Source organism: Salvia miltiorrhiza, chromosome 4, assembly GCF_028751815.1.
Source record: "Salvia miltiorrhiza cultivar Shanhuang (shh) chromosome 4, IMPLAD_Smil_shh, whole genome shotgun sequence".
Taxonomy (NCBI): domain Eukaryota; kingdom Viridiplantae; phylum Streptophyta; class Magnoliopsida; order Lamiales; family Lamiaceae; genus Salvia; species Salvia miltiorrhiza.
Window position 1 is genome coordinate 18,659,999 of NC_080390.1, and position 16,537 is coordinate 18,676,535.

General features: G+C 41.1%; 1 protein-coding gene and 1 long non-coding RNA gene across 2 annotated transcripts; one reads left to right on the forward strand and one right to left on the reverse strand.

The window, feature by feature from the left end:
• The first annotated feature begins 534 nt into the window (after nucleotides 1-534).
• LOC131023668 (21.9 kDa heat shock protein-like) lies at nucleotides 535-1,423 on the forward strand. The gene has a single exon (XM_057953213.1). It carries the CDS (start codon nucleotides 690-692, stop codon nucleotides 1,272-1,274), a length of 585 nt encoding a protein of 194 aa, XP_057809196.1. The 5' UTR covers nucleotides 535-689; the 3' UTR covers nucleotides 1,275-1,423.
• Nucleotides 1,424-15,535: 14,112 nt separating this feature from the next.
• Nucleotides 15,536-15,923, reverse strand: LOC131023669 (uncharacterized). The gene is made up of 2 exons (XR_009101466.1): nucleotides 15,854-15,923; nucleotides 15,536-15,749 (listed from the first exon to the last, which is right to left on the reverse strand). It is a non-coding gene; the product is annotated as an uncharacterized LOC131023669 (long non-coding RNA).
• Nucleotides 15,924-16,537: the final 614 nt, after the last annotated feature.

The window sequence follows — 16,537 nt, forward strand, 5'->3', positions numbered from 1 at the left end:
CTAAGTTCAAAATTACTCTAAACTTAGTTACGAGGAATCGGGGTATCACACATATCCCTCGTGAGAGGCGGGTGAGCGACAACAACACACAAGGAAAGAGATTCTCATATCCATGATGGAGCAACGACAATAATAAAATTCGAAAAGAAAAGGGGCGAGAAAAATAGAGAGAGTAACAGGGAGATAGACGGACGAAGTTGTTGGTGGTGGTGCCGGCGATGGCGGGTGTAGTTGCCACAACGCACAATAGGGGGAATTGGGGAATTGGAGAGTGGAGTGGCCGCGTTGGAGAGAAATGGGGAGGAGGCGACAATATTTGGGGTAGTGTTAGTTTTTATTTTAATTTTTTGTAATTATTTTTAAAAATATATTTTATTATATAAATATATTTACCTAAAAATAGATTGATATTTTCAGTTTTTGTTTTTATGATTAATATTTTCTTTAATTAAAGAAGAAAGAAAGGCCGGTGGGAACCAAAAAAAAAAAGGTTAAAAGATAAAATCATCTAAAATTTGAAATATCATAAAAATTCATTTCTCAAACTTTCCAGAATCCCCCAACTTCTCTCTAGAACAATGTACGCTCTCCCCACAACTCTAGAACCACGTACGCATCACCTATAAATTCCTTCCCTCACTCAGCATATAGCATCAGCATTGTATCTAGCAACACCACGCCTATCATCAATGGAGAGAGCAAACCTCGCAATAGCCTTGTTCACCGCGGCGGCGCTTCTCCTGCCGCCCGTAACCACCGCACTGGTGCCCTACTCCCCGCGCTCCCTATGGGACCTGATGCTACCCCCCGACGACCCCTTCAAGATCCTGGAGCAGTCGCCGCTGGCCGCGGCCAGGGCCGCCGTGGACGAGAGTTCGGTGGCGCTGGCGCGGGCGGACTGGAAGGAAACGGCGGGCGAGCACCAGATCTCCCTCGACATCCCCGGCATGAGGAGGGAGGACATCAAGATCGAGGTGGAGGAGAACCGCGTGCTCCGCGTGAGTGGGGAGCGGAGGACGGAGGAGGAGGCGGAGGGCGAGCGGTGGCACAGGGTGGAGCGGACGGCGGGGAAGTTCTGGCGGCAGTTCAGGATGCCGGCAAATGCGGACATGGAGAAGGTGAGCGCCCGGTTGGAGGATGGAGTGTTGAGGATCAGTGTGCCAAAGGTGAAGGAGCAGGAGGCCAAAAAGGAGCCCAAGATCATAACCATTGGCTCTGCAGACAAGGAGGAGAAGGATGTTGTGAAGCCCGCGGCCACCAAGAAAGAGCTCTGAGACCATCTTCCATCAACCGTTGCATGTGTGTTTTTTTCTTCTTCTTTTTCCTTGTTGCCAAAATGGATGTTTTTTGTTTTGAGGTTGGGTATGTTACTATGACTGTATAACATTTCAAGTTTTGTATAATAAAGTGTTGATTGTTATAATTTTCCATACCTCGTCGGTAAACAACAATTTGTTTTGCATTTACCCTCAATCTCTTCTGTTTTAGGAATTTTCCGTCCTTATTTTTAAATATTGATTTTTTTTATATTTTTTTTTAGTATTTTGTTGATTTTGAATATTGTTTTTTTTTTAGAATTACATATTCGAACTTTTAAGATTTGTTCTCACTGGGTTTCAAAAAAAAATTGTTCTTACTTTTGGATATTGCTAATTATTTAAATTTGAACTATGATTATCTATTTCCTTTTAAAAAAACATTACTAAAAATTAAAATAGGGATAACGGTTCATACATAACGGTTTGAGTGCACTTTTAAATATACATAACAATTTTGGACATCTGTTATGTATGTACTGTTATCTAAATGTATTTATAACAGTATCAAATTAAACGTTATTACAATTAAACGTTACGTAATAACTATTTACGATATACTCCATCCGTCTCATTGGGCTTGTCCCATTTAGTTTCCACGGTTATTAAGGAGAGTATTAGTAGTGTTAAGTGTGTAGATAAAGTAAGAGAGAGAATGAGAGAGAATGTGATAAAGTAGAAGAGAGAAAGTGATAAAGTGATAGAGTATGAGTGTTATTTATAGAAATGAGACAAGATCAATGGGACAAACAAAAAATGAATACGGGACAAGATCAATGGGACGGAGGGTGTATATAACAGTGCTACTGAACTGTTAACCCAATCGTTATGTATGAGCATGTATTCAACAACGGTTGTTTCAGCGTTAAGAATACCGTTTTGTATGAGCGTTATAAATAACGGTAATTGTAACCGTTATTCCCTACTGTTATCTATGAGTTTTTATTTTAATTTTTAAAAACAAAGTTATTCTTCTAAAAAATAAATATAACCCTCCAGTCACCTTTTCGCTCCAAATCTCAAACCTTTCTTTCTAAAATTAATTTCACCCAAATCACCAAATCACCTTCTTCCTCACACTCGATTACCACCAAATCACCAAATCTCTTCGATTTCTCTTACCCTCGTCGCCGGCCCAGCCTTCTCCACCAAATCTCTTCGATATCCCTTACCAATTATGTAACACCCCGTACTTTTCCTTATGTTGTGAGATAGTGTCTTAACACTATTGAGAGTACTGAGATGTTGAGATGTGAGATTTTTTTTGAGCAGATAAGACAGATTGTCTTTTAAATAGAATTACGAGTGGACAAACCAATGATGGAGTTAGAGTGATGAGATTTGAGAAATGAGTTGAGATAGAGATGTTGATTGAATTGAGTTGAGATTTTATTTTATTTCCGACTACCGGGAATAGAATTACCGGATATCGAGTTATCAGAGAGTGACTGTCCTATTAAGAAAATAGGAATAATGAGTTTGAAATAGAGTCGACAAAGAAAGAGTGAGAACCCCTTGATGAAAAGAGTCGGTCAGAGAGACGTTTAGTTTGTCTGTGTTTGCCGACTGCTTTGATGGGATATTATGTGAATTTACGTGACTTCGTTATGAGTGCTTTTATGAGCAAGTTATTATGATTTTTATTTGAGGACTTTAGCACTTGGAATTTTAATTAAGTTTCCAAAGCAAGTGCAGTTTATTTTTTTTTTTTACCGAGAAATCAAAGAATGTCGGTTTATGGAAAAAAAAATTCCAAGAAAATATTTTTAAATTATTTTTCCTATGATGAGGAATATTATAATTGAGTGAGTGCACTAATATTAGTGCCATATTTATTTTAATTTGGTCACATGAATAATTATGCTATAACATTTTATTATTGAGTAACATTATCATGATTATTAATATCATTATTCAATTATTACTCTCACACATGATTATTTTATTTCCTTTGAGCATGTGCCTAAATACCCATTTGCCAAGTGGATTAAATTGAGAGTGTAGAGATTAGAGAGAGAACAAATCATTAATTGCAAATATTTCCTAAGATCTTGCTAATATCCTCTAAGATTTTCCAAATCAATTCATATCTAGCAAAATCTCTCTCTCACTCCTCACTCCCCCATTTTCGGCTCTCTCCCTCATCTCTCACTTTCCACCATTGTCAACCATTAATGAAACCTTCGAAGCTTCACAAAATTATGCCAAACACATAAATCACCTTCAAAATCTTACCTAAACACCTCCTATCTACTTGTATCCAAGAAGATCCTTGAAGATTGGTTTCAAAGCTAGAAAGAGAAAGTTTGATATTTGGTGTAAGTTTGGGTAAGTGATCTTTAAATCCATAGATCAAGCTTGTATGATGTTGTTTGTGAGTATTTTTGGAAGATTGAAGCAAGAAATCACCCCCTCCCTTGTTCTTGAAATTTTTGAAAATTTTGGGTTTGTACCCTTCAAAAAATTTTCTTTTTCTTTCCTTGATTTGGGGTGAAAAATGAGATCTATGTGATGTTTGGTGATGATTGATGTGTGTTGTGAAAGGCTATGCCTTGAGATGTGAAAGTTGGATGAGTTTAGTTTACCCAAAATTTGGGAATTTGTGAGTTGATGTTTTAAGTGATGAATTGATGATGAGAATGAGTTTATGAGATGTCTATGATGATGATTGATGGAGTAGATTGAGTATATGATGATAATTGATGAATTTTATGTGAGTTAGTTTAATAAAATTAGGGATATGTGTATCTATGCCCTAAATTGTAAATTGATGGTTTATATGTGAGTTTAAATGGTTAAAATTGATAGATCTATGATTAGATTAAAGATTCATGTGTGTTTATAAAAATTTCAAAGAGTTTAGTTTAATAAAAATTAGGACTTTCTTGCCTATGTGTTTATTAAGTGATTTGGCTTAGGATATATGAATTTGAGCATGGTATTTGTGTCTAATTATGTTTGGTTAGGTCAATTATTGGTTAAATCAAATTTTGACTTAGTTTAGTTTATATGAGTTTTGAGTTTTCATATTTTGAGAAGTTGATGAATGATATAATGAGGTCTAATTGCTTTATGACCATTATGTGAACGTTTGTCATGCTTTTATTAAGAGTCTACATTGATACGTGAGTTTTGTTAGAGTTTAGTTTGCATGATATAAGGGAATCTATGTGTGTATAATGAGATATATGATGTGTTAGGTCCTGAGGGTCTCGAATAGGTGTATGGGGGGGGGGGGGGGAAATACACCTATAGGCTATTTTTGACTCAATCTTCTGACCTCAATCAGAGGGATCTCAGTCAGAGATCAAAACGAAACTTTGCACGCAAACAAGGACTCCTGTTTTACTGAAATCAGTTTTGACCAACAGGGTTGACGACTGATACTGAAAGCTCTTCAGTAATGAGTTATCAGTTAAGTTACTGGAACTTAACTGATCCAAGTAAGGGCTTCAGTCGTGTTTGCAAAGATAGAGATGATATCACTCTTCCTTACTATCAGAGGATAGTTCAGTCAGATTGATATCATACGCAGCGGAAATTAAACTTAGTTTCGTAATAGCCTCGGTGGAGCAGGTTGTTGGATTAAGATTTCTCTTTGCTGTTATTCAGTGTTCAGTTTTATCAATTGAAATAGCACAAGTAAGAATGTAAAACTGAAAGCTGTAAATAACACAGAGACTTTTACGTGGTTCGGAAAAACCCTTTCCTACATCCACGGTTGGTTGATCAGACCAACAATCCACTCCGCAAGTGCTTCACTGGTGCACTGCAAACCGTACCCGTGTGCTTGCCTGGTGCACACAACCGTAAACTGAAGAAAACCCTTATTCAACACCCACACACCTCGCGTAGGATTTCCCTGCTAAGCACACCTCGTGCTTAGACTTTTCACTCAGAGTTCAGAGTACCTTCCTGAACTCCGAACCACTCAAACACTCTTATGGGGAGGAGGTTTGAACGAGTGCCAACTATACTTACAAAGAAAAAGTTCTTTGAAGCAAGTTTGACCTTTGGCTTCTGGGTAAACAGATATATGCCTAGGGTCTAAGAGAATGTATGTAATCAGCAGTGACTGATTTTGGCTTTGGAATTCTCTTATTCGATTCAAGCTTTGGGGCGGTTAAGCTTTAGGCTGAGTAGAAATTTTAGCAGAGCTTCAGCTTATGTCGTTGAATCGGTGAAGGTTGAAGTGATCCTCGAGCGCTATTTGTAGGAGAACTCTTGAATAGATCCGTTGGCGTAAATCGTCCTCAAGATTTCTTCCGTTAGAGAGCAATTTGAATTTGGGCTGAGGCTTCAATCTTCGAGGTTCCTTGTCTGTGTGGAAACGGCTCTCTTTGATGGACAGGAGATGTGACATCTCTGAAAAGTAACCACCAGATAGGAATGACCTCTGCAGAGATAAGATATTCTGAGATCTTTGCATTTAATGCGGTTGTACTTGTGCGTACGTGGCTTCCTCTGAACGTTGGAAGATCAGTCCTAGGAGGAATGTTCAACTGATACTTGACTTTAGTATCAGTCCTTTGCGCGCATTAAATAATCAGTCTTCAACTGATTCTTCAACTGATACTTCAGTTGGTATCTGCAGTCTTCAGTCTTCAGTCTTCAGTCTTCGACACCGCAACTAAACTAGAAACGAACTCTAACACTTGAGTTCTAAACGATTCTAGTCTATTACATATAAGTCCTATGAATTTTGGTATCATCAAAACAAGGGTTAGGATATTCTACAAGGTTCCCAACAATTTACCCCTTTTTGATGATGCCAAAACCACACAGCAGTTCTAGACAGTAAAAAGACTGAACTCACAGTACAAGTTCTAAACATGGGGTGAAAACAGTTCCCCCTTAACAATAGAACCTAAAAACTTGTACTTAGAGTAAGAACGAAAACAGTTCTAAAACAGAACAAAAGGAAGACAGAAAAACCATAATCAGAGCCTGGACAAAGAGTCATTGTCTTCAGGTTGAGATCAATAAGAAGTTCATTTCATTAAAGAAGACTGATAAGTCATCAGTCGAGGTACAGAGCAAGACTTACATTGGAGTAAAAAGAAAAACAAAAACAACATGGGAAACCCATGGACTCCAGCAGTCTGCTTGACTGCGCCTTGAACTTCTTGATCTTCATCTTCTGTCTTCGTGTCTTCATGTTCCTAAGCTTGTTCCACTCTCACTTGTGTTCCATTGAATTGAGGTCTCTTCTGAAACGTCATCCTTACAACTTCTGGTGATCCTTTGCTGTTCCATCATCAGTCAAGAGTTAGAGGACAGGAGCAACCTCAAGATAAGGTTTCTCTCTGACTTCTGACTTTCCCCCCTTTTTGGCAACATAAAAAAGAGAGCCGACGATGGAGGCTATGATCAGACGGTACCCAACTCCTAGTCTCAGAAGCTCGTGAGAAGATTTGAGAACAGAGTGAGTCCGGATAAACAGAAGAGGAGAACGCCAGTGGGGAGGTGAGGAGATGAGGAGACGGAGAAGTGGAGTAGGTCAAGAAAGTGTAGAAGGCGGAAGAAAGAAGAAGGCTGCCTTGGAAGAAGGAGAGGGCTGCCTTATGAGGTGAAGATCAGGTTCGTGAATTGGAAAGAAGGAAAGGAGAGAAGAATGGACGTGAGAAGGAAGAATCGAAGCGGTGGCAGCTGAGAAGACTAACACCGTCGATTCGCCGACCCTGGGTCTGTGAAGAATAGACCAGGTGCGGCTGAAGATGCTGGCCAACAACGAGAGAGGTCCCGTTGTGTGTTGCAAGCCAGGGAGGAGCGCAACATATGCGATAAGGAATATCTCCTCCAGAAGCGATAAAGCTTCTTGGCGCCATGCATGAGAATGGAAGACACTCGCTTCGCTGGATACAAGTGAGGGCAGAGCAAACTTTGACGCCGGAGAGACGTTGAGATCCAGTGGAAGGGTCCGGTGAAGACCAGGTATGTGAGCGTCATTCTTCCACTCCATGACTTTGCAGTCATAGATTTCTCCTTTAGTCGGAACAATTTTTCTTTGCAACTTTTGGAAAGATTGAAAATTTTTCTCACAGTCAAGGCTGTGGAGAGTTGTTAGTTGATGCAGAAAAATTGTGAAGACAGCATGGTATAAATAGACAAGATTTGAACCATGTAAGAAGATGAAAGGTTTTTCGAAAACTGTGCCTAAAATGCAATTGAAGAGAAAATTCGCGTCCGCCGTCACTGCGAGGGACTGCGTCTTCAAAAAGTTGAAAGGCATCATAACATTCTGTCATGTCAATGAGCTTTTCAAGAAATTTTATTGCAGAGGCAAAAAGGTTGGAAAGATTTTTGGCAATAAGATCAGGACAAGTTTAATCAAAACAGATTTTCACTTTATAAAAATCTTGTCCTTCTCGGATATTCCATTTTCCAACAATTTCCAACAATCAGTTAAAGTTTTTTTATTTTTGAAAGAAACTGATCAGTTAGAGATAAGATTTTGAACTAAAAACTTAAAGCTCTTAACTGAAATAACTGATTTTGAAAGAGCAAGCATTTAAAATACCTACTGATCAACTGAACATCGTAGTCAGTTGATACCACTTGATCCTGGTTGTTTTCATCAGGATGACTTCTTCTTCAGATGAGCGTTCAGACTTCATTGCATTCCATGTTGGCGATCGTTGAATCATCAATTGGTTGACCACCAGTCAGCATGACTGTTTGAGAAGATCTTCAAACACAGCATCACTCTTCAGGGTTGATGAGGCCGATCTTTGCACATAGATCATTGAACCTCTCTTCTGGAAGAGCCTTGGTCAGCAGGTCCGCTCTCTGAATAGCAGTGGGAATCCATTCCACAGAGACATTCTTCTTTTCGACATGATCACGAATGAAGTGATGTCGAATTTCAATATGCTTTACTCTGGTGTGGTGAACTGGATTCTGGGAGATTGCAATAGCACTGGAGTTGTCGCAATAGATAGGAACTTCCTTTTCGTCGATCCCATAGTCCTTTAGTTGATGGACTAACCACAGGATTTGTGAGCAGCAGCTTCCGGCAGCAACATATTCAGCTTCAGTTGTAGAGGTGGCGACTGAAGTCTGCTTCTTTGAAAACCAAGAAATGAGCTTGTTGCCTAGGAATTGACATGTTCCGGAGGTTGATTTGCGATCAAGCTTGCATCCATCGAAGTTTGAATCTGAATATCCGGTGAGCTTGATGTCGTCGTCTGCTGAATACCACAATCCTAAATTGGGCGTGCCTTTTAGATATCTCAGAATCCGCTTTGCTGCATCCAAATGAGCTTCCTTAGGATCTGATTGATATCTTGCACATACCCCGACTGCAAATGCGATATCTGGTCTGCTCGCAGTCAAATACAGCAAAGATCCAATGATTTCTCTGTACTTCTTCGAAGAGACAGAGTTTCCTTCTGAATCTGGATCAACTTTCCAGTTTGTGTTCATTGGGATCTTGACTGACTTCATGTGCTGAATACCGAACGTAGCTATCAGTTCCTTGGCATACTTGGACTGGCTGATCAGTATTCCTTCGTTGGTCTGCTTGACTTGCAATCCGAGAAAGAAATTCATTTCTCCCATCATGGACATTTGAAATTTGTTGGTCATGATGTCAGCAAACTTCTTGCACATGCGTTCGGATTTGGATCCGAAGATTATGTCATCGACATAAATCTGAACAAGCAAGAGATCTTCTCATTCTTTGAGAGTGAACAGAGTTCTGTCCACAGATCCCTTTTTGAAGCCTTGTTCAACCAGATACTCCGAGAGAGTATCATACCACGCTCTTGGTGCTTGCGTCAACCCATAGAGCGCTTTCTTCAGCTTGTACACCTTTTCTGGTCCAGCAACCTCAAACCCTGGAGGTTGTTCTACATAGACTTCATCTGTGAGCACTCCATTGAGAAATGCACACTTGACATCCATTTGGTGTACCTTGAAACCTTTGTGAGCTGCGAAGGCTAAGAAGAGTCTGACTGCTTCCAATCTGGCAACTGGGGCGAACGTCTCGTCGTAGTCGATTCCTTCTTCTTGACTGTATCCTTTAGCCACTAGCCTTGCTTTGTTTCTCACAACGTTTCCTTCTTCGTCTTTCTTGTTCTTGAAAATCCATTTCAAGCCAATCACCTTTGCATCGTCTGGTCGATCCACAAGCTCCCAAACTGAATTCCGGTTGAATTCATGAGTTCTTCTAGGCATTGCGATGACCCACTGAGTAGACTTCAGAGCTTCTTCAATATCCTTGGGCTCTGTAGTTGATAAGAAACAACTGAAATTCTTATCTTCATTGATGCAGTTCTGATTGATGTCGAAGACGAGGTTGGCACATTGATCTCCGAGTCTTGACGCCATCTGATGGTTCTCCAATGATGTTCTCCTTTGAGTGGAGTTCAAACCATCTTCGATACTTCTTGATCTCTTCATGTGAAGGTGGGGCTTTCTTCGGTCAGAATGGTTCTGGGGGTTGAGCACCTTCTGGAGCAGGGGTGAGTTGAGCTGGGGCGGTTTCTGCGCGTTCAACTCTAACTTCAGCAACTGGAGTTCCCCCTTGACTGATGCCGTCTGCATTGGCTCCAGTCTGAACTTCAGACCTTCGGTTGATCTTCTGATACTGAAGCATCTCAGTATCTTCATCTTTGCCTGGTCCCCATATCAAGATAGTAGTGGGCTCAGTGTTGTGGATTTCAGCTCTGGAACCTTCAGTGTTTTGAACACACTTTTCAGCTTCTTGTTCCCTGAAACCCATCTGTAGACTCATCAAAGATCACATGAGGTGTTTCTTCACACAAAGAGTTTGAGTATTAAACACTCGATAGGCTTTGCTTGAACGTTCTGTTCCAGAGTATCCAAGGAAGACTCCTGGATCAGCCTTGCTATCGAAAGTGTTCAACCTCTTCTGTATCATTGTTGTGTAATGAACACTTAGAACCAAAAAGCATGAAAGTAGGCAATCGATGGCTTTCTGTTCTTCCATACTCGCATGAGTTCTTCCATGTCTCTGATGTGAGGAAGGAGCGATTCTGCGTGTAGCATGCATTGTTGACTGCTTCGGCCCCAAAACTTCAAGGGGAGTTTTTGACTCGGCTAACATCGTCCTTGCTGCTTCCTTAGAGACCGGGTTTTTTGCTTTCCTGCAACTCCGTTCTGCTGATGGAGTTCTGGCTGCCAGAAGTTTGATGACTGATTCCTTGGTTCATTCACAATACTTACTAATGACAGTATTGAGGGAACTTCAGTCCCACGATCTGATCTGATGCTGATGATGTTGGACTTTCCTTTTCAACGCTTAGTCTTCTTCAGGCATGACTTTGGCTGAGTTCCTCCAGTGTCTCTTTCTTCTTGAAGAGGAAAGATAACCCCAAGAAGATACCTCCAGTGATCTACTTCCTACCGTTGTAGCTTCTTGGAGTGATCGGGGCCAATCTCAAATATATCCATGTGAAGTAGAGTGCATGAATCCTTTCAGAGGAGTGTCTGATTTTGACTTGAAGATGTCCGCGTCTGCTTGCCTCTGAGGCATGCTTCACATTCTTGCTTCTTCTGGAACGCAATAGAAGGGAAGGCCTGGCTACCAGTTGATGTTTAGCAAGTTTGTTGATCGTCTTGAAGTGAGATGGTGAGTCTCTTGTGCCATAGCCAATTGAGCTCCGAGCTTGCTCTTGCTGATGAGGCACGTTTCTGGTGGGCTAGTCTTCCCAAGAAACGACGTAGAGACTTCCCTGTCTGAATCCTTTCAGAATCCACCTTTTTTGATTGTTTCTAACAGTGAATTCATCCTTCTTGATCTTCACTGTGAAACCACTGTTCACAAAATTGAACTCACAGACAACAGATTATGTTTAAGACCAGAAACAAAGCTAACATTACTGATACTGGCGTTACCCATGTTGAGCACACGTAGCCTTTTGTTTCTCCGATTGAGTTGTCTCCGAATGCAAACTTTGGATCCAGCTTTCTCAACATACTGAGATAGATATGAAGGAATATTAAATTGAATTAATACTCGATTGCCCGATGATCGTTTCTTGGATTATTATTAATTCATCATACAACGATTAATCCTAACATGCTCCTATGAATTTAACAGCTGCACACAGGTGTTAGGAAAACTTACTTGAGAATCGGATGCACAATATTGATGATCGCGTCGAATGATCAGACTCCAGCTCTGATCTTCTCGACTGTATCCCGCTCAATTCCCAACGTTGGATGGACAACGAGCTATGGAAATCCCAAGACAGAAAGCCATCACGTTACTTTCTGCGCCCCCTCTGCTCTCAAAACCCTAATTTTTATCAGTGTATTTTCCTGAGAGCTGACAGCTGTATTTAATAATACAGAAAAGAGGAGGAGGCGCCACTTATGTGAGGGCCGAAAATTCTGTCTTCTTGGGCTAGGAGACATTGGGCCAGCCCAGGGACCAGATACAAGGAATAAAGATGGGCCTCAAATAAATTAATTTATCATGGTCAGCCCAGACCATAATTAATTATAAATATCAGTTCATTCCACTAGAGACCGATACTGACTTACCACTTTATTGCCGGTGATGAGTCGGGGCTTGTATTTAGACTTATTAAATCTCCGTATTTAAAATATCCGACATCCATTAATTAATTAGAGCTCTGACAGCTTAAATTAATTAATCTCTTAATAATTCCTTAAGTAGTACCACTCAAACTTTATTATTACGCCTGAACTTAATCACCTGCAGGGTTTAGCGTAATAAACCTTATTGAGCTCCTTAAGGGGATGTCATTATCCTATACCGGATACGGGTACTAATACAGATAATCAAATATCATATATTAACCGCTATCACCCAAGATACAGAGTACTCGAGTTAGTATATAACTTTCACACCATAGTAAGTCAAAGTGATATACGAATTAATATATATATCTGAATACTTATTAGTATTAAGATTTATCAGTCACCGAGATCTTGATTCTTCACTTAAGTCAGATAGAAGAATACATCTCAAACTGTGGTCCTATCAATACGCAATGACGTACCAGTATAGACAAGTAGCCAAGACAAACTACTTCCATCTATACTGCAGCCTAAACCAATAACTTGTCCTCGAGTTATTTGGCTGTGATCATATTATATCTCTTAAGGTTATTCCAATTATATGGTCTTCTGTGATCTACAACACACCATATAATCTACTTATACAGAGATAAAGAACATACATATGCAATCATGAACACAATCAGATAGGAGATAAGAATAGTGAAAACAGGAATCATTGTATACAAGCATAAAGTTCTTGCTTTCAGTATACAATCCAACAATCTCCCACTTATACTAAAGCAAAACTTTTAGTATACAATGTGTCTAAATACTAGCTATTACAAAAACTTCACTTCATCTCTCCCACTTATACTGAAAGTTTTTCTCTAAGTGGGTGGCATCAACCGCAATCCCATCCCTCGAGCATGCTTCTCATAGGTCTTTTGCGGTAAGCTTTTCGTGAAGGATCAGCTAGGTTCTCCAATGTATTAATCTTTTCTACTAGCACATCTCCTATGTTTACGATTTCTCGTATGATATGGTACTTTCTCTCTATGTGTTTTGACGCCTTGTGGCTCCTGGGTTCCTTAGAATTTGCCACTGCACCCGAGTTATCACAATAAATTATGATACTCTTAAGCAAATTAGGGACCACTCCTAGATCCAAGAGGTAGTTCCGGAACCATACAGCCTCCTTAGCAGCTTCCGAAGCAGCTACATATTCGGCTTCCATGGTGGAGTCTGCAATGCACTTCTGCTTTGCACTCCGCCATGATACGGCTCCACCTCCCAAGGTAAACACATAACCAGAGGTAGATCTCTTCTTATCCCGGTCAGCCTGGAAATCCGAATCGGTGTAACCCAAAGGAAATAGACTGTCTGACTGGTAAACTAGCCTATAATCTCGAGTCCGCTTCAGGTACTTGAGAATATGCTTTACCGCAGTCCAGTGTCCTGGTCCAGGGTTCGACTGATATCTTGCAACCATGCCAACGACATAGCAAATATCAGATCTCGTGCATAGCATCGCATACATGAGGCTACCTACGGCGGAAGCATAGGGTATCTTCCTCATCTCCTCAACCTCACTAGGCGTCTTAGGACACATGTCCTTAGACAAAGGAATGCCATGTCTAAAAGGTAGCAAGCCTTTCTTGGCATTTTGCATGCTAAAACGAGCAATCACAGTATCAATGTAAGACGCTTGAGATAAGCTCAACATCCTTTTCTGGCGATCACGAACGACCTTGATCCCCATGATGTACGCTGTATCTCCTAAGTCCTTCATTTGAAACTGTTCGGATAACCACTTCTTATGTCTGATAATAGCTCAACATTGTTGCCAATGAGGAGGATATCATCTACATAAAGTGCAAGGAAAACCACGTCACCATTGGCATCTAAACGGTACACGCAACTTTCGTTCTCACAACGAGTAAATCCATAGGATTTAATAACCTCGTCAAAACGTTTGTTCCATGACCTTGAAGCTTGCTTAAGTCCATAAATGGACTTTTTAAGCTTCCATACAAGATGCTCTTCGCCCTTCTTCACAAACCCTTCAGGTTGCTGCATGTAGATGTCCCTTCCTTCTTCAAGGAAACCGTTTAGGAAAGCGGTCTTGACATCCATTTGCCAAATCTCAAGGTTCATGTGGGCTGCTATGGCAAGGAGTATTCGGATAGACTTGAGCATGGCAACCGGCGAAAAGGTCTCATCATAATCTATACCTGTTCCTGGGTATAGCCTTTCGCCACCAGTCTAGCTTTAAAAGCTGCGACTTCGCCATCCGAATCTCTCTTTCTCTTGTATACCCACCTACTACCTATAGCTAAGAAGTCATCTGGTAGTTCGGTTTTCTCGTATACATCCATAGCACCCATGGATTCTATTTCAGAAACCATGGCTTCGTACCAAGAATCTGCATCTTGATCTTTCATCGCTTGTCTATAGTTATCTGGGGTCGACATCCTTTTGTTCATCAACAGGAAGAAGATCCGAAGATTCTCCCAAGAACATAAATCGATCGGGTTGAACTACAACCCTCCCACTACGATGAAGCGGTGGTGGTACAGCTGTGACAATGGTTCGTGCAGTGTCTTGTGGTGCATTCACTTGCACACTTGGCTGGGGTAATGGAATCGCCTGTCCATTGCCTTCGATTTCTTGAAGGACAATCTCGGACTTAGACTTGTGATTATCTAGATAATCGTGTTCCAAGAATCGTGCGTTGGTGCTAACAACCACTTTCTGATCCTTCGGATTATAAAAATAACCACCTTTCGTTTTCTTAGGGTATCCTATAAACATCATTAGTTCGCATCTCGGCTCCAATTTCTTCGCTTCCTTGTCTAGCACGTATGCAGGACAACCCCATATCTTTATATGATTCAAGCTGGGCTTGCGCCCTGACCATAACTCAATAGGAGTTTTAGGAACTGATTTGGACGGTACCCGATTCAGCAAATAAACTGTTGTTTCCAAGGCATATCCCCAAAACGAAATAGGCAATGATGCATAGCTCATCATAGATCGTACCATTTCCATAAGAGTCCTGTTTCTTCTCTCTGCTACACCGTTCTGTTGGGGAGTACCCGGTGCAGTCAATTGGGATGTAATCCCAAAATCTGACAAGTATTGCAAAAACTTGTTCCCGAGGTATTCGCCACCGCGATCAGACCGCAATGACTTGATAGATTTACCCGTTCTCTTCTCCACCTCTGCCTTGAATTCTTTGAATTTCTCAAAGCATTCAGACTTGCGTTGAAGTAGGTAAATATACCCATATCTTGAGTAATCGTCAATGAAAGTGACGAAGTACTCATACCCTCCACGAGCTCTAGTGGACATTGGTCCACACAAGTCAGAGTGAACCAATTCTAACACATGCGAGGCCCTATTCCCCTTTGCCTTAAAAGACCTTGCCGTCATCTTTCCCTCTATACAGGATTCGCAGGTTCTAAATGGAACCGCTTGAAAGTCTTTCAAGATTCCATTTGAAACGAGCCTTTGGATCCTATTTAGATTGATGTGGCCTAATCTTAGGTGCCAAGTATGTATATATTGTTCATGAGAATAATACTTCCTCTTATTCGGATTTGGAAGGATTTGTGATGTAGATGCAACATGGACAGAGTTGTTAATTGGACATGTAATAGTATAGAGAGAGTTGTTCAAAATTCCAGAACAAATAGTCTTGTTATCTCTCATGATAGAAACACCCCTATCAAAAATAACAGAATATCCATTCAAAAACAATTTTGAAACAGAAATTATGTTCCGCCGAAACTCCGGCACATACAAAATATCTCTCAAAACTAAAATGTCATCACCAAAACATAAAGATAAATCTCCAATAGCAACAGCTGCGACCTTCGACGCATTGCCCATGGAGATGGTGATCTCATCACTTGCTAGCTCCCTTGTTGGCTTGAAGCCCTGCAAGGTGTAACAAACATGGTCAGTTGCCCCCGTATCCACTACCCACGAATGAGTAGAAAACGAAGCTAAACATGTTTCAGTTACTAAAACTTGTGACGTACCTTGTCCCTTTGCCTTGAGCACTGGACAATCTTTCTTCCAATGCCCAACCTTGCCGCATTTGAAGCACTTCCCTTGCCCGTTGGCTTCTTCACGCCGCCGGTAGGGCCATCTGCTTTGGCTTTACCGCTCCCACTAGCCTCATGGTCATGCTTGCCCTTTGGACCTTTCCACTTCTTTTTCCCGCCTTTCGACGAAGAAGCAGATCCCTTGGCAGCAACAAGGACCTCTTTCCCACGGCCCATCACTCCCTCTGCCGCAACTAGAGCATTCAACAACTCATTAAGAGTGTAGTTGACTTTGCTCATAACGACATTGAGACGGAAGTGCTCAAAAGTTTTGGGGGAGAGTATTGAGGATGATATCGACCTTGGCTTCGCCTTCGATACCCCCTCCTAGCAGATCAAGCCTGTCAAACAGATTTGTCATATGCATGACATGATCGTGCACAGGACTGCCCTCGCTCATCCTACAAGATAAGATTTCTCTCATCAAGTTAAAGCGAGCAGACCTCTCGGACTTCCCATAAACCTCGCTGAGGTTTAACATGATGGTCGCTTGCGTCATCCATGACCTGATGCTGGAGTTGCAAATTTTGCGACATAGTCATCATAATATAGCACTTGGCCATATTATTCGACTTGTGCCACCTCTTATGCGCCTCACGTTCCGCATCAGTCGACTCA